Here is a 19,164-nt window from a genome sequence, read left to right as displayed (position 1 = left end):
CGACACGACAAGCTACAAATCGGGTGTCCGTGTTGCACTTTTTGACCTCTCTAATTCAGACACTCACTCAAAGTACAAGGGGCCAGTGTCGTCTGGGCACCCTGGATTGTGTTTATGTTGACATTTGCGATGTGGACTTGATTCCCCCCCTCTGGGAGCTCCCGGAGGGGGGGAATCAAGTCCACATTTCAAGTCCACATTTAACACCAACTTAAAGCTTAAGTTAAAAAAAGCGTTTATCTCAACGCTGACACTTCAGTGTTCATGTGCGCTGGATCAACGCGCGGCTTAGCAGTTCCTTCCTGTGGTTTTGTAGGTGACATACATTTTTTTTTTTTGTGCCTCCGTTTATGGCCTGATGTGTGTGTGTGTGTGTGTGTGTGTGTGTGTGTGTGTGTGTGTGTGTGTGTGTGTGTGTGTGTGTGTGTGTGTGTGTGTGCGCGCGCAGAGGCGTCAATTGGGTATGGCAAGCTATGGCAGATGCCATAACTTGGCTACGGGGGGAAATAATAAAATGTACTTTTCATTGTGCCTGTCGCTAAGGTATGGCAACATGACTGAGGCGCACGTGCAAGACACCAGTCATGTTGCCATACCTTAGCTTTTTTCAGAACTGACGCCACTGTGTGTGTGTGTGTGCACGGGGGCTATGAATACACAAAGATTCCCAATCATTAACCGCTGTCAGCAGCTGCCGTGACAAGCTATTTTAAGCACTCTTATGTGTAATATCAGAAGAGATGATGCGGAGGCAGCGTGATGTTTTTGAATGCTGCCCCAGTCTCACCTGCCCAGTTCCCTCACCACCATGTTTTCACACAAACCTTTCAAGTAGGGACCAAGACAAGTATGCCGGACAAGCACGGCCCGGGGACATGACTATACTCCAGGGGCCGTAGTCCACTTTTGACCCCATTTGAATGTAGCAGTCATCACCCCCAACACATTGGAAATGGGTCAGATCCTGTTTTGTGGATGAGGGTAAAGCCGCACAAAGCTGTAAAAAAAAAGAAGACAACGTAGTTTAAAAAAATAAATAATAATACGTTTGACTTTTTTATTTGATTTATTTTCACTCTACAGTCATTTGTATTTTTTTCTTCTTCTTTTTTAAGTTTGACTTTTTATTTTCCCTCTACACTCTACAGTCAGTATTTAAAGGACAACTTTAGTTTTTTACTACAAGGGTTCATATTTTAGATTGTAATTAGATAAATTAAAAGATGGGTGTTAAAATGTTTTCATTTACTGCTTTCCATCATTTTAGACATTTTAGTATTTTGATTTCAGTGGGTGGGGGCATGCATACGAGTGGCTAAATATGTATTTTTAGACACATTAAGATGACAATTTCTTTGTTACTATTTACACAGCCCCCATAAGTCACATATCTGCCCATGAAAGATTGTGGTGCATCTTGGGAATGGGCTTGTTGTGTCTACAAATACATATTTAGCCACTTGTCACTTGTCACATCAAAATTGTTAAAATCACTAAAATGATAGAAGTAAATGAAAACATTTTAACACTCGTCTTTTCTTTTCTCTAATGACTATCTAAAATATGAACCCTTGTTGTAAAAAAACAAAGTTGTCCTTTAAGATTAATAGGCTAACTTTGAGGCTACAAGCATCTCTTGGCTACATTTTGCAGGATATAACAAGAATATAGAAGAAGGCAACTTCTGTTACCTTTGTAACTTTGTAGGTCGGCGTTGATCTATGCAATTCATTTAGTTGGCGTGCCATTTTTAGAGTGACTTATGGTGACCTAAAAAGAATCATGTTTCATCAATTATTTAAACTTATTTAATAGTTTTGCATTATTTTTCTTCAAATGGTTTTATTCTTCCTTATTTTTTTTAGCTTTAATTTTAGTTTTTTTGTTCAATGTAATATACAGAAAAGGTTTCTTGATTTTTTTTGAACTCCTGGTTTTTCATTGCCAAACGAGCCTAGGAAATTATTATGTTTCGTTACTGTTACTAAATTATTCAAATGAATGTTTTGTTTATTAATATTTTAAGACCGTATTAATAAGCCATCTCTTTAACATTACGCTTTATTTTAAGCTTTATTTTTCATGTACACACAAAAAAAACTGTACAGTCTCAGTACGGTAATACATCATTATCTCAACAAGGTAGATGTTATGTAAGCAATTTACCCCGAGTGAGAGGACATTATGCTCTGATAATGTCCTGTGTTAGGGTGTTATCGGACGAGGCGAAGCCGAGTCCGATAACACCCTAACACAGGACATTATCAGAGCATAATGTCCGACCCCGAGTGGTAAATAGCTTTTCTACCACTTTTTCCCTTATACATGAAAGAAAACACATAGTTGTAACTTGCAAGGATCTTAAGTTACAATCATTATTGCCTATAAAACTTCCGCGAGACAGCAGATAGTTCCACCAACAACATCTTCTACTCACCAACAGATGGCGCCAACTCCATACTAATCCATGCGTCTAGCTTACAGCTAAGCTAACGTCAGTTAAAAGCACCGTTCCGGCCGTAAATAGAGGCTGTTCGCTTCCAGAAAGGCATAGGTTCAGAGAAAAGGGGCTTTAAAGTTGGCGGATTGCATTGGATCCAAATAAATCGGCGACGATAGTACGCACGTTAGTAAACATAGGACCGCTGCGACCTTCATTTGTTGGTTGGGGGAAAGGTGTTCCGACTACCTCCTGAAGTCCCCGGATGTACACTGAGGCGCATTGATCTCGGACAAGTCATCACACAACTTTGCGGCAGTTGTCCTCTCATAACCTCCGGAATTTAGCCAATCAGAATCCAGTATTTGAACACGTGACTCGAAAAAGTGGTAGAATCTTGAATATCCCAGCAATTATGGCACATTTGCAGCACAAAAGCAGGCTGACAGGTCTGTGATAAGTGTCATGCTGAATTCTGATGCCACAGGTTCAGCGATGTGTGGGCTGCATGCTAATCCTCCATGCTGACAGCTCTGACCTGCCATCCTGGCTCAGCTAATCTGTCAAGATTTTTTCCTGCAAAGAACAGCACTCGTCACTCATCTTGTCACCTGATTTGGGGCCCCCCTCCTCAGCGAATGTGCCATGGAAATGTTAGTTAATTGGATTGTTGCTCTTGAGAACTATATTAGCCACTTTAATATACTTCGTCGCGTGTGTGCATGGCCAATCTACAAGATCAAAACGCGTCACGGTGTGACATGTCGTGAACTTGTGGATCTGCAGTTTACGAAAATGTAAATGTAATACTTGGCTTATAATGACTTGCCCCAAATAGGGGATGCCAGGTTGAATGTGGTCAAAATACATTCCTGGCGATTATTTCCTTTTGTATTATAGGCTACATATTGATTATTGGCAAACATTCAAGTGAAAGATGAACCAGTAGGGTCAGTTGGGGCTGTTGGACCAGCTGGATCGGATACCTTGACCTTGGAAGGACTGAGCGCTAGTTCCCAGCATGTGATGATGATGTTGCGGTTCACTGGCTTCCCTGTTCACACATAACTGGTTGCATAATTGGACTTGCACCACATGAGTTTGTTTTTCCAATATATAATTTCAAGACGGGTCTGCTATGCAAGTTGAAAAGAAACTTGCGAGTTTATTGCATACCAAATGGCGGCGCAGAGTGGAAGTAACATTAGAAAAAGTGTCTGATATTGTTGGTTACTACTAAATGTATTTTATTGATCCCCCCCGTTGCGAAATTCAGGTGTCATAGGGGCAACTGCAGATAGCAAAAAACAGGATAGGTACAGGTCAGAGTGAAGAGCTAAACCCAGATAGATATACCGGTAGGAATAAATACAATTGTTTGACTTCAATTAATGGCACACATTATAGGTACTGTAGTGTAGATGTTACATGTCTAACCCAAAGTTAAAAAAGAATGCATAAATTCACAATATATTTAGGTAGGCAAAAATCTGCATACATAAGCATTTTCAATTTTATCCTATGTGTCACTCTTTGAAATGTCCCCTGTCCGTGGCAAGGTTATTTGTGACTGAAATATACACCTTTTTTAAAATCTGTTATGTCATTTCTTTTTACCCCTTGCTGCTGCACTGCAGGAAATAACCCCAGACAGACAATATGAGATCAATTCTGGCAAGGTGTGAATAGAGCTGTCACAATTATTGCATAATCGTCTAATCGCAATTATTTGAGGTAATCGCAATTATTTTGCATAATCGTCATAATCGTTTCCATGTTAAGAAATGTTAATATAGTTACAAACACTTTCAAAAAGTAGTGGAAATAGCAGATCTACAAGCTCACAACGCGACGCGTTGTGAGCTTGTAGATCGGCTATTTCCACTATCAATGTTCTTTTTTAAGTATACATTTGTCAAATATGTCAGTAATTTCTTTGTATATTTAGGTTATGTGCCATATTGCCATGTGCAACTTCAAAGCCTAAAAGCCAAACAGAAATGTAATTGTCAACGACAAAAAACACAATTAAATCGTTAATCGCAATTATTTGAGTGAAAATTAATCGTCATGTAAAATGTCATAATCGTGACAGCCCTAGGTGTGAATATTCAACTCTCACGTCTGTCCTCCAGGTGCCAATGCAGTGTCTCCGTCGAAGAAGCCCCGCAGCCGAGGCATCTTCCACAGCCTCCTGTGCTGTCTGTGTCACAAGGAGACCGAACCGCCTCCGGTCAACAACAACGCCCCCTTGCTGGTGGAGGAAAATGGGAGCGTTTCAAAAGTAAGTGCCGTCCGTGGTGCCCAGCCCACCTGGCAGACACTGTGTCTGAAGCTTAATTTATACTCGAGACAAGCTTGCCAAAAAGAACTAGTTTTCAAGCCAAGAACGCAAGTTCCTTCTTTTTTGGCAAGCGAAATGCCGTACCATGAAATATAAATTAGGCTTTACTCTTGCCCTTTGGTGGCGATATCATCTATCTCTCGCCGTCCCTCTGCGTGGTCCTTCGCGCCGCAGGTGGTCGACCGTGATTGATGGCCGCATGGTCGGCAGCACATGGTTTCACTGCACAAGACACTTTCATGTTTACAAGAGTGCCGTCGGGAGGCTATATTGCGTATCACTGTTGAAAAGTCCTGAATGTCCATATATCAACCCAGTGGAGTGTGATTCACAGGAAAGGTGAATGTGGCCTCCAGATCAGTGCACCAACCTAAAGTCTAACCTTGTGTACATACTTGCTGCTGTGGACCTACCGCTGAGATGCTACTCTTTCGCACCTTATGTCATACGGGTTAAAGTTCTCAGTCCTGGGGACTGATTTCAGTCTTGAGGATTACATAATCCTTACATAACATACATTTCTGAGATCAGCGCAGATCCGCAAAAAAAATAAGGTGTAGTGATGTAGCGATGGCCGCGGCGTGAATGACAAAGTCCTCAAAACGCTAGTCAAGTGATCTCCAAACTAAAAAGCAGTTATAATTTCAAGATATGAGTATTTGAATTTGGCCAGACTAGCAATAGAAATTCAGAAGATACTTCTATAAAATAAAAAGCATGGATTGGCACACACACATTCAGTGAAGGCAGTGAACTTCAGGGAAACACCCCAAATATTGGTGTGTTTCTAAAATCACATATTGGGACATGATCTGAAAATAAATGTCAGCCTTTTTGGCTTTAACCCCTGTGTCTAAGTAAAGGAAGTATTCTGGTCCCATCCTATTTTACAGTACACTTTAAGATATAATAAGACATAACTAGTAAGACACCTGAGGGTGGAATGCGACCTCATGGTGACATGCGACCTAAGGGCGAGGTCGCGCCAATTCTTGACCATCTGGCCAACCACAGCGTTTCTCTGACGATTCTAGTTGTTGTCATTCTGGGGGGAGTTTGTTCATGTTTTTGTGAGGGTATCAACCCTAGGAGACACGGGGAGAACATGCAAACTCCACACAGAAAGGCCCTATCGCTCACACCCTAGGTTGGGTTGGCGATAGGGCCTTTCTGTGTGGAGTTTGCCTAAACATGGAGATGTGGTACAGAAGGACTCATATATGGGCATAAAAAGTATGTCATGTGACATCACTTCCTGTACAGACAGTCAGACAGACAGCCATTGACTCCGACCTAACAATGGCTACTGTCTATGACGGTAGTTCCATATGACATATTGGACTAGACTATCTCCATATATAGTGTTATCCACATCTCCATGTTAGGACTCATATATGGGCATAAAAAGTGTCATGTCATGTAACATCACTTCCTGTACAGACAGTCAGCCATTGACTCCGGATTAACAATGGCTACTGTCTATGACGGTAGTCCCATATGACATATTGGACTAGACTATCTCCATATATAGTGTTATCCACATCTCCATGTTTAGGCCAAACAGATTCGCTCCATTTCTCCATGTATAGGTCCAAATGCCTAACGTTGAGCTTGACAACGAAACGTTCTTAACCCTTTGCCGTCCGAAATAGAATGGTGGTTGGTAGATTAGCCGTGAAATTTCTATTATTGTATTGTGATCTGAGACATAATATTATGTTTATAAACATGAGCCCGCCGCCCCTCCTCCTTGGACAGCGCCGTTGTTTTTTCTTCTTTTTTTCCCCCCCAGGTCATTAGCTCACCTTGATTTTCTCGATCTCCGTTGGGATAAAGTGGTGGTTTTGGCCGAGCATCGATCTCCCCGTGCGTTTCGCGTGCGCGATCCGCGCGCATAACGATCCATGCATATAGTCCAGGAGTGACTGAACAGTCGATGTGTCCACTTTGGATAGCCTAGCACCTAGCACTCCAGCTCTGCTAGTGCTAACGTCCAAACAACAAGTGGGTGGGAGGAAGGAAGGCTGAAGAAGGAGAGGCCATGAGAGTCACTTCTGTTTCATGTCAGAGCAGCCACGAGCCACCGATGGACGAGCGGTGACTAGGGAAGGTTAGACGATCGCCGATTTTCGGATCAAAATCATTTATTCCGGTTTTAATGACAAAGTCCGGGAAAGTACGGCGTGGCTGAGACTCCTTGCTGGGATGTGCGATATACTACGGTTTTAACATTAAGGGGCTCCCCGTGGCTTACAAAGTGTTAACACAGCCGCCCCCATATTTACTTTAGAAAATATGTTAAATTCTAAGTACGTTTCGAGTACCGGTTTGATACATCGACTTAAAGTTGGATCCAGGCCTAATAACTTTATCTGGCCGCCCCGTTGCCACCTCCTTGTTACATTTTCTTTTCTCCAGGTGGATGGACATTCTTTCATGGACATCCTTTCATAGGTGATCTAAGTCCAGCCGCCCGTATCAGCCATTGACTCCGGCCTAACAATGGCTACTTTCTATGACGGTAGTCCCATATGACATGATGGACTGGACTATCTCCATATATAGTGTTATCCACATTTCGTGTAGCCGCCCCGTACAGGAAGTGATGTCACAACTCGCTGACATCACACTGACATCACAGAGGTTACGGAAGGACACTCAAGCGACACGGTTCTTCAGAGTATATGCAACCTTCGGTCGCAATAAGACAGAATAAAGCCATAATAAGAAATAATGTGTTGGTAATTAGAGCTAATATATTTTATTAGACAGAAACAAAGACAGAATAGTAGAAAGAGCGAATACATTCTCTGGCACGACACCTGCCGCAGAACTGTCGCAGCAGACACTGCCGCACGACCGGCAGTTCGACCAGCAGTCGCACTGCATCGCCGGCGATAGGACCAGCAGTCCCGCCAGTAGGACCGGCGGCTGCCGCACGGACCGGCAGGTCCCGTAGCGGTAAACTGCCCGTCCGTGCGGTGGTGGCTGCTGCGGCAGTTACCAGTGATGCCGGTCCTACCTACCGTTCCGTGCGGCGGCCGCCGGTCCTACTGCCGGGACTGCCGGTCGAACTGCTGGTCCGTGCGGTGGCCGCCGGTCCTATCACCGGCGATGCAGCGTGACTGCCGGTCGAACTGCCGGTCGTGCGGCGGTACCTGCCGCTGCCAGATAATGTATTCGCTCTTTCTGCTATTCTGTCTTAGTTTTTATCTAATAAAATAATATTAGTTCTAATTACCAATACAATATTTCTTATTATGGCTTTATTCTGTCTTAGTATGTGTTATTATGTCTTAAAGTGTACTGTAAAATAGGATGGGACCAGTATTCTCACATCCACTTAATTCGGATGCAGTTGCGCTGGACAGTTAAAACTGATGCAAAATGAAAAAATAAATAATATAATAATAAATAATAATAAAAAGTCTCGCACACTGCTCTTGCTCAGCAGCCATTCTATTTTTTTTTTAAATTGACAGATGTTTCGGCCCTCACTGGACCGCACTTTGCTGCTTTTTAATGGTGTGTAAATATGTAGATATCTTTTGATCTTTCTTTACATGATTGTTCTTGATTTACACGTCTAAACCTGTGATTTTGTGGTGTGGGCACGAAAAGCCAGGATAAATTGTTCTCTGTCATTGAATGGCACATTTCATTAGGCTATATGCGCAGCAGCCGTATTGGAGAGAAGTTGGGTCTCTTCTCACTTCCTTCAAAGGTGTTACCAATGATACTAATGAAGGCTCTGTTCCAGTGGTTCTCAAACCTTTTATTTCAAGGACTCCCCTAACTCTGAGAGCATACCGTATGCTCTCAGAGTTACACACCTTTTAAGGAGTCATTTGGAACCCCCAAGTTACCCTGGACCACACTTTGTGTAGCAGTTTCCAGTGAGCCAACATGCTCAATATCAGCACCCTGACTCTGTTTGACCAGAATGGAACAGAGCCTTCATTAGTATCATTAGTAACACCTGGGAAGGAAGTGAGAAGAGACCCAACTTCACCCAAAAATGGCTGCTGTGCATATAGCCTTGAGGTGATCGGGGTATCGGGGTTAGCGTCACGCGGGAATGGGTCACTGAATACAAGCATGTGTGCTTAGGAGACCTTTCGTAGCTAAATAAAGGTTAAATATAACCAGTTGTAAATCATTGCTTACTGTTAGTGCAGTGATATTGAGTGTAGCACTCTGTGTGAGTGAATGTAGAGATTCTATGTTTCACACCACTGCCTGCTAAGTCACGGATGATCAGTGGCCAATTTGTATACGGAACACCTACTCGGTCAATTGACAATGCCCCCCGTGGTTTTATTGAGCACATACCAGGCAAACAACATGGCAGCTAGCAGTCACAGGCCCGGGGTCAGGTGGCCAAGACGCTCTCGGGTGTCAGTCTCAGATTTATGCCCTACTTCAGCTTTTTATAGAGATTTGATCTTCCAGGAGGAGTTATTTGTCACGCCTCCCAAAATAAATTGGTTGGTCTCCCGTGGCTGGGGGCAGGGGTGTCACACCAAATTCTGTGCCCTGGGTACAAGGGTTCACTGTGGGCCCCCTATGAATTTTGAGCTTTTAACTATTGAATTTATTTATTTTTAAATCTTAACTCTTTGAATATTTCAACTGGCTGTATTTCAACTGGCTGACACCTGCTCGTGAAAAAGTTTGAGCACCACTGACTAGAAACATTAGAAGGATTCTAATGTTTTTAGTCAGTGGTGCTCAAACTTTTTCACGTGAAGGACCCCCAAAATTATATGTATTTGGCCACGGACCCCCATCTCAAAATATTTAGTTCCAGGGACCCCCCAGAAGCAAAACCTTAGTTACAAATGTAACGCTTAAAAAAATATTCAAAGATTTGCAAAAATGTTCACGAATTTTCAAAAATAGCAGATCTACAATCTCGCAGCGCAACACTCGGTGCCGCGCTGTGAGCTTGTATATCTGCTATTTTTCAATAGTTAAAGCATAAAATAATTAAGGCCCCTCCACATTCGGCCCTAGTATCTCAGTCCCACTCCCCCCCCCCCCTGTGACGCCCCTGGCTGGGGGGTTGGGGGTGGAGGGTTGTTTGGGGGTGTATTTGGTGCTGTTCTCAGTGTTGGTTGTGACAGCCCTCACCCCTCTCCCCCCTCACCCTGCCATGTCAACGTGTTGCGCTGCTGCTGCTGCTGCTGCTCTCCCAGGCGAGCTGTGTGTCTGTGACTCCCCCCACCATTGGTCGCGTGAACCCTGCTCTCAGTGGAACCTCGACAGACACCTGCTTGCACTCGGACACTGTATCTGATCTCTGGAGGAAGCACTAGTGGCCTCTGACAGAATGTTTTGATCAGCGCAGAAACTCTGAACGATTAAAAAAGCTTTCTTAAACAAGAGAATCGCAGCTCCTGCTCCTCCAAGTGCCTGGAGTGCATCTGAGCAAATTACAAGCCTCTTCCCGCGAAGAAGAGCCATCTGGTAAAATCATGCCTGCCGAGCACTGCAAGGTCGCCGAACCCATGGAAGTGATGGATTTGACCAAGCCTTCAAAGGGACAACATGTTGAACCCGTGATCAAGGCCCTTGTGGAGTATGCGGAGCAGCAGCTTCTCACAGGAGGGATGGACCCTTCGGTGCACTATGCTGATCACCACAACACTGATCATTTAGATGAGACAGCGTCCTCCTGTGCACACTACGACGGGAATTCGGAAAGCTTCGAGTTGTGCTCGACGAGCGAAGAGTCGTTTGAATTTGACCAAAGTCTAGATCGGTGCGAGGCTTCCGAGTCGAGCGAAGTATCCGGTGAATGTGCTCGACACTGTGAATGCTTTAAACCCCCTGAGTGCTGTGCTAATCGCGGCTTGGCCCCGGAATGTGACCCGTGCTGTGAACATTGCACAGGACACCTCCGATTATCTCAGCAATGCAAGCCATCCAATCAACAGTTTGAGTCGTTTGAGTCAGAGCCAGAGAAATCAGAAGCGAACTCTGAGGCTTTTGGGCAATGTGAAAAGTCTGATTTCCAGCCTGGCTACACTGACCCCCTCATATTATTGAAGCAATGGGAGGCTTGTGATCAGCAATCTCAATATTTTGAGTGTGAGCCAGAGCCAGAGAAATTAGCAGTGAACTGTGAGGCTTTTGGGAAATGTGCAAAGTCTGATTTCCAACCTGGCTACACCGACCCCCTCACATTATTGAAGCAATGGGAGGCTCATGATCAGCAATCTGAATATTTTGAGTGCGAGCCAGTGACATCAACAGAAGACATTGAGACTTTTGACGCATGCAGTAAGGCAGAATTCATACCCGACATCTCTGAATACACTGAATCAATTGCAGATTCATTTGACTATGACCCTGGGCTATGTGAGTACTATGAAAATCAAGGTGAAATTGATTACGGTGCCGACAGTGAAAGCTATCCGTCCGAACAGGAGGACGAGCAATTTGAAATGTGTGAATGTTCTGAGGAAACCGACAAACAGTCTTGCATGTTATCCGAAGAGAACAATCCTTCCCATTTTGGCCCTGGCATTGACCCTGACGAGAGAACACTCACTCCGTATATGACTGAACAGTGTGAGGAAAGCCAGCTCGTTGAGGAAAGCTTCCACCGTGTCACTGAATGCAATGCATCCACACAGTTCTGTGAACTGGCTGAGCACAGTCTTGATGAAGCTGATGAAACAAGTCAACATGAAACAATTGTACAGTGTGACACAAATCAGCCATTTGTCACAAATCTGCAGTTTGGCACAAATCAACAAATTGAGACAAATCAACAGTTTGAGAGAATTGAACAGTTCGAGACAAATGAACAATTTGAGACAAATCAGCAGTTTGAGACAACTGAAGAATCAGAAGAATATGAAAGCAATCAGCAGTTTGACACAACTGAAGAGGATGAAAGCATTCAGCAGTTTGACACAACTGAAGAGGATGAAAGCATTCAGCAGTTTGACACAACTGAAGAAGGTGAAAGCATTCAGCAGTTTGACACAACTGAAGAAGATGAAAGCATTCAGCAGTTTGACACAACTGAAGAAGGTGAAAGCATTCAGCAGTTTGACACAACTCAACAATTTGAGACAAATCAGCAGTTTGAGACAATTGAAGAATATGAAACAAATCAGCAGTTTGAGACAATTGAAGAATATGAAAGCAATCAGCAGTTTGAGACAACTGAAGAATATGAAACAAATCAGCAGTTTGAGACAACTGTGGAAGTAGAGACGAGTCAACAGCATGAGACTTTGGAGCAGTGCAACTCTAGCGAGACCAGCACCGGTCATTATGAGGAGACTGATGAGACCTTGTTGGACCACAGCCCTGAGGTTTGGAGAGAGGAGGATGTCTACTCTGAATGCTCCTCCAGTGAGTCAAAGTCCTTCAAGACTTGCCCTGAAGGCAGCATCCCTTCTGAGCCTTGCTCCCAGGGTTCAGTGGAATCGGACAAAGGGGCCGACGAGCAGACCGAGTGGGAGTCTTTCGAAGAAGACGAGGGAGAAGAATGCCACGGAAGCAAACCCGCCACCAGTGACGTCGTCATTGAGCATTACTTTGACTTTTTCGACCGATCGGACGATTACAGGAAGCATTTTGTCCAAAGGCGGTCTTACACGTCCTGTTTCGATGGGGGAGACGTGGATGAGCACCTGCATTTTGAAGAATTGAAAGCCGAGGTGCAGAAACCTGATGTCCAAGAGATGCGTCCCTCTGAGAAAACCGATGAGGAGCTTCCTCCAGTGGAAACTGGCGTTTCTGACAACACCACTTTTGTTGAGGTGTCCTCATCACACAAGTCGGAACAGAGAGAGGGCGAATGGAATCCACAGAATGAAGTGCAACAGTTCTCTCATGAAGAAAATGAATCTGAGGCTGTGGATGGACAGGTGTTCTATGCAGAGCTCGGTGCAACAGAGAAAGGCGAAGAGAAAGGCAGAGAGACTTTTGTCGAGGAAGCGACCACAGAGAAAAGCGAAGAGCCTTTTGTCGAGGAAGCGACCGCGACTGAGAGCTGTATTGGTGAAGGCGAAGCTCGCGAAAATGACGCCCATCAATTCTGCCTTGAGGAGAACATGTCTGCGCCACGTGCAAACGCCATTTCTGTCGGAGGCGATGCCTATGAGTATGAAAGTCCTGATGCTCAAAATGATGATCATGCTGATGACAACATCCCTAGTGTTAATCTACCCCAAGATGCCGTTACAGAGGGCAAGACGGATGACATAAGTGTTCAAGTGGAGTCGAGTGAGGAGAAACATGATGAATTATGTGACAGCGAAGACATTGTGTTCATGCTGTGTTCAGAAAGGGAGCCGTATTGGTCACTCATAGATAATGGAGAGACTTATGAGCCAGGTGTGGAAGACTACTATGCTTATCAAATAATAAGTATCCAGTCATCTATTGACCGATGGGCTCATAGGAAAGCCAGCAGGGATGCTTCCAAGAGTCCTGTCCTTGCAGAGGAGACAGAATCTAAGGATGGCAAAGATCCAGGTCAAGGCCTGGCAGAGAGCAAAACGTCAAAATTTGGAATTCTCGAAGTCATTGATCTGAGTGAGAGTTTAGTCCCGGTGTCTAATGAGGAAACAACAGCCAACAAACAAAGCGAGACTCCGACGCCTAGCGATCAGTCTGGACTGTCACTGAGTGGCTTAGTGAGGCCCGTTGTTGATCTTATTCACAGTGTATCACAACAGGAGGAAAGCAAGGGCAAGGACACATGTTCACTCGTCACCTCTGAGCAAGGCAGGGATTCAGATGAGGAGCATAGTGAGGATGAGTCCACTGATGCCTGTGAATGCGAGTACTGCGTTCCACCCTCAGAGCAGGTATTACAAAGACTTTGCACCATAGCTGCAAAGCACACGTGCCCCCTTTTTGGTCCATGTTTAGGATGGCCGTGACACCACAAAATAAGTATTAACATAACGTTGTTGCCGGGTGAAAACCTTGTATGTCCAAAACCGTTCATTTTGCATTTTTAATTTTAAAAAGGATTTAAACTAGTGAAAACAGCCGATCTACAAGCACACAACGCCTCGCACCGCGAGGCGTTGTGTGCTTGTAGACAGCCTGTTTTGACTACTTCTGTGCGACAGCCTTGTCTGATGAAGCAGGGCTTTGCTTCACGAAAAAACGTACAAATTTGCAACTTGGAGATATGAGGTTTCTGCCCGACAGTGACGATAATTATGCTCCCCCAAAAAAGGAAAAAGTTGCATGAGTATTTATTTTTCCTCCATGGGTACGTTGAACATAAAACTGCAATAGATTGTGGTTCAGTAAAACACATCCTCAATGTTCTTGTCCTACTTCTGTGACATACATATTTACTACCAGCCTGGGCAGGATTGCAGGCTATCGCCTGGCACACAGACAGCTATTCTTGTTAACCTTTAAAAGATATCTCTGCTATCCTCTTGACCTGATAATTTGCTCTACGGGGATACACACACACACACACACACACACACACACACACACACACACACACACACACACACACACACACACACACACACACACACGCACATGCATTCCATTTTCAACCCATCTGTTATTCGTAGCCGTGTGCCGTTGTCCTCACAATTCAAATTCTACTATACTTCTGGGGACATTTGCACGCACACACACACACACACACACACACACACACACACACACACACACACACACACACACACACACACACACACACACACACACACACACACACACACACAGTGTAGTGGGTAACGCTAGCCTGTTCATTCATGCCAGCTCCTTTCAATAATGGAGTCGGTTTCACCAACACTGCTCTGAACACTTGTTGAGGGAGGAGACAGGCTGTAGTTAGGCCCTTGACACTACTGTGATATTTACACACTCCATCAACAGAGAACAGCTGCTGTGCGCCCCCTCATGGACACACAATCGCACCAGTGTTGTCTCAGGCAACAACAAACACAGCAAATGTATGTCGTGGTGGCTCTACAAATTGAGCCGGTAATTCCTTGTGGCTCAAAAGCAATTTTCAGTCGTCATGCCACATGTTTGTTTTTGAAGTAGGCCACTGCGGCTGTTCTTGAGAGTTCAAATATGAGTTCAAATACATTTTTTAAGTGGGTCACTGCGGCTGTACTCTTTGAGAGTTCATGTGTTAATGTTATAACCTGTTTGATATAATGCATAATAAGTCCGTTTGTTGGTTGTTCTGTGCTCAGGTTCCTGCCAAACCACTGCTCCCACAGATGAAGTCAAAGGATGCGGGGAAGATCTGTGTGGTGATTGATCTGGATGAGACACTAGTGCATAGTTCATTCAAGGTAAGATGGCTGGCATGACCTTTTTTTATCTCCCCACCCTGGCCTGTGGATGGTCTGCCTGCATGCACATGCTGGCACTGGTCTTTGAATGGCCACTCATTAACCACTTAACCCTACAGCAGGGGGTCTTCAACAGGGGGTCTGGGACCCCTAGGGGGTCCTCAGAGTTACTACAGGGGGTCCTCCAAATCTTTGTGAAACTTGAAACTTTTTTCTCTTTTTTCATATTAACCACTTGAACCCTAGTGTCCATATTCTGAGTCGCACTGCGAGGCGTTGTGAGCTTGTAGACCGGCTATTTTCGGCAAAAATAGAGGGGTAAAAAGAGCATACTAAGTACAGAGTGAAAGGTCAAGTTTATTAAGTATTGAAGGTTCAAGTGGTTAAATATCTGAAAACACAAATTGACATGAATACAAAATACACTGATGATTGTGCTGTCAAACGATGAAACTATATGGAATCTATGAACAGGTTGTGGGGGTCCCTGCTTCATCTCTCTCTCAGCTAAGGGGTCCTTGGCCTGAAAATGTTGACCCCTGCCCTACAGTATGTTAAATGAAATCTACGAACTCATCGCAACCCATCGCGTCGCCACATGTTGTGAGCTTGGATATCTGCTACTTTCGAATTATGGAAACTACTGTACTTTTTGCCCATAACAAAAATGAGGGACGCCAGGTTGTTGGTTGTTTAACTAGATCAGTGTTTCTCAAACCTTTTTGACTCGGGGCAGCCCTGTAAATAACATTTTCATCCACGGCTCCCCTGAATTACACTGTTAAAATCTTATATGATTACACTATGGCATCATATGCAAATCTTTCCCTTCTAAGATACAGTATGTCACAAATGAATATCTGTTTCCATTAGAACAGACTGAAAATAACTTTATACTTAACGTTTAACCACTTGAACCCCAGCATCCCTAATCTAGGGGCAACGTTCACCAAAAATAGCCGGTCTACAAGCTCACAACGAGTCACAACGTGGCCTGTTGTGAGCTTGTAGATCTGCTATTTTTGGTGATGAGAGTTTGGGTAGATATAGTCATCAAGTGCAGTGCAACCCCGGTCTGTTTTCCTAAGCACAGAGGCCAGGGTTTAATTATGTGGTATAACTGAAGAGAGATGAATGAACTCCAAATATTATCAAAGTATTCTGCACCCCTGGACCTGCACCACAGCACCCACTTTGAGAAACCCTGTGCTAGAGTACAGTTTACTGGTTTGAGGCCATATTAACCCCTTTCAAAGTGAAAATATGTGTTTGTCTGCTTTGGTCTATAATCACTCTTATTTATAATTTGCACGTTTTGTTTTGCTAAAATGTTTCAAAATGCACTTCTATTCCTTCATGCATATTCTTCAACTCTACTGCTCTTTTTTTATTTGTAAAGGGTCTCAGCGTTATTTTAACTTTAATTTAACTTTTCATGAATCATGACCAAGATTACTCATACACAAACATCTTTGTGCATGGAAAGTAAAATGTCAAACACTCTTCGCTCTCTGAGAGAGAGAGAGACGATCTGCTTCCTTTTGGCATTGATTTCAGCAGATGATGGGGGGGGGGGGGAGTTATTAATAACTTTTTAGCAGCTTTCATACAGGTTATATAGGCTACTGAATGTGTATGTTTTCACGTACGTATCTCTCTGTGGTGCCAACTGTCCTATAAACCTATAGACCTGGTTTTTCAGGACAAGGAACCACTAGCTGTGAGAGAGTTGAAGCAAGTACCCCCACTACATATTGTTTAACATTGTGTTCCAGACTTTCATAGATTTGATAGCTTGTTTGACAGCACTATCATCAGTTTGGATGTTGGATTTCATGTTGGTGTATTTTCAGACTTAAAAAAATAAAAAAATACAATATAAAAAAGATTATTATGGTAGGATTATGGTCCTTGTTAACAGGTACCTCCCAGCCCGTAGGATTACATAAAGTGACAATTATCACCCTCCCTACTCGGCTTCCCTCCCTCGAACATGGGCCAATTTTGTTTGTGTGTTTCTCTTTTATTTAGCTATGAAATGACTTACCTTTTTATTTAATCATGCTTTTTTGTGTTTTTTTTTTATATTTTGAAATAATAATCAAAAACAAAATGTAGGAAACGAAAAAAATGGCCGCGACCCACAAATGGGTCCCGAACCAGTGTTTGGGAACCAGTGGTCTAGTGCATCGTAAAAGGCGACAGAACACAGAAGCCCTCGTTGCTCAGCTGATACTGACAATATGTTCAGATGGTTGGGCAAGCGAAGCTCACCAATGCATAACTAGTGTGCTAAATCACACAAGTCACCCAACATATGTACAGTCTATAGATTTTCTATCGCCACCTGTTAAGTGTGCCTATCACATAAATAAGGCTGAATCTGACCCGAGGCTCCTTGTCGCATACTATCACCCCTTCCCTCTCCTGCCTTTCCAGTCTCTTTCTGACTGTCATTGGCCGGGTTTCCCAAAGCGATTTTAGCCCCGATCGTAGCTCACGCATGGCCGTAAAGACAGATAGGGCTGTCACAATTATTACATAATCGTCTAATCGTGATTATTTGACATTATCGCAATTATTTTGTCATAATCGTCATAATCGTGAATGTTGAAAAATGTCCGAAATAGTGGAAATAGCAGATCTACAAGCTCACAACGCGTCGCATCGCGACGCGTTGTGAGCTTGTAGATCGGCTATTTCCACTATCAAAGTTATTTTTTAAGTAGTAAGTTGTCAAATATGTCAGTAATTTCTTTGTATATTTAGGTTATGTGTCATATCTACCATGTACAACTTCAAAGCCTAAAAGCCAAACAGAAATGTAATTATCAACAACAAAAACACAATTAAATCGTTAATCGCCAATTATTTGAGTGACAATTAATCGTCATGTAAAATGTCATATCGTGACAGCCCTAAAGACAGAGCCCTGACCGTCATGTTCCCGGGTTTACATGGGTTGGGGCAGACCGACTTATTTAGCCTCCTACAACTACACCAACATTCTAACCTGTCTAAATACGGTACGGCATTCTATAATTGTCTATAATTGTGTTCTTTAATAAGAAGCCTTTTTATCGGATTGCTTTCTGTTTTCCCATGTATTTCCTGGTGTTCCCCATGCACACCAACCCCATTGAGATAAACAGAAAGCGATCGGATAAAAAGGCTTCTTATTAAAGAACACGGAGGATACGAGTAATTATAAAATGCTGTACCGTATTTAGACAGGTGTGAGACTTTATTAAGCACTTTGTTTGTGAAATTTAATGTTGGTGTAGTTGTAGGGGGCTAAATAAGTCACTCTGCTCCAACCCATGTACACCCGGGAACATGACAGTCGGGGCTTGGTCTCTACGACCATGCGTGAGCTATGAAGGGTTTAAAATCGCTTTGGGAAACCAGGCCACTATCAAGAATAAAGCAGCATGATTCAAGTTCTATTAACACTTTACATACACTGCACATTGCATATCAATTGAGTAAGTCTGTGGTAATGTAAATTGTTTGCTTGGACATCACGTGGTTTGCTTATGCTCGGGTCAACCCTGATTTTACCTTCAGCCTACAAATAACCAACCTGGCACCTGTTTAATCACTTAAACCCTATAGGCCAATACTTTGTTCACTGGGGTCCCCCAGGGGTCTGTACTTGGTCCCCTTTCCCTCGACACCAAATCTCCTGCGGACAATAGCCTATCTACAAGCTCACAGCTACGTCGCATTGTGAGCTTGTTGATGGGCCATTTTCATCAAATGAGTTACTACAGGGGGTCCTTCAAATCTTTGTTTTAACCACTTGAACCCTAGTGTCCATATTCTGAGAACTTTAGCCAAAAATAGCAGATCCAGCGCAAGGCGTTGTGAGCTTGTAGATCGGCTATTTTCGGCAAAGAGGTTTGGTGTAGAGCGGAAAAAGAGCAGACTAAGTACAGAGGGAAAGGTCAAGTTTATTAAGTATTGATGTTTCAAGAGGTTAAATATCTGAAAACAAAAATGTACATGAATCCAAAATACACTGATTATTGTGCTGTCAAACGATGAAACTATATGGAATCTATGAAAAG

The 19,164-nt window shown here is 43.5% G+C and overlaps 1 protein-coding gene across 3 annotated transcripts in view; it reads left to right on the top strand.

The window, feature by feature from the left end:
• The window catches only part of ctdsp1 (CTD (carboxy-terminal domain, RNA polymerase II, polypeptide A) small phosphatase 1), a 49,608-nt gene that overhangs the window by 16,344 nt on the left and 14,100 nt on the right, over positions 1 to 19,164 (top strand). For all 3 annotated transcript variants that reach the window (XM_080752967.1, XM_080752968.1, XM_080752966.1), the window contains 2 exons: positions 4,576 to 4,724; positions 14,993 to 15,094. In XM_080752967.1, the coding sequence (XP_080609093.1) occupies positions 4,576 to 4,724; positions 14,993 to 15,094 (251 nt within the window). The remainder of the gene's footprint in view (positions 1 to 4,575; positions 4,725 to 14,992; positions 15,095 to 19,164) is intronic.

This window comes from Nannobrachium achirus (assembly GCF_963921795.1).
Source record: "Nannobrachium achirus genome assembly, chromosome: 22".
Classification (NCBI taxonomy): Eukaryota; Metazoa; Chordata; class Actinopteri; order Myctophiformes; family Myctophidae; genus Nannobrachium; species Nannobrachium achirus.
The sequence above is the reverse complement of the archived record's forward strand: the minus strand, read 5'-3'. Positions and strand labels throughout refer to the sequence as shown.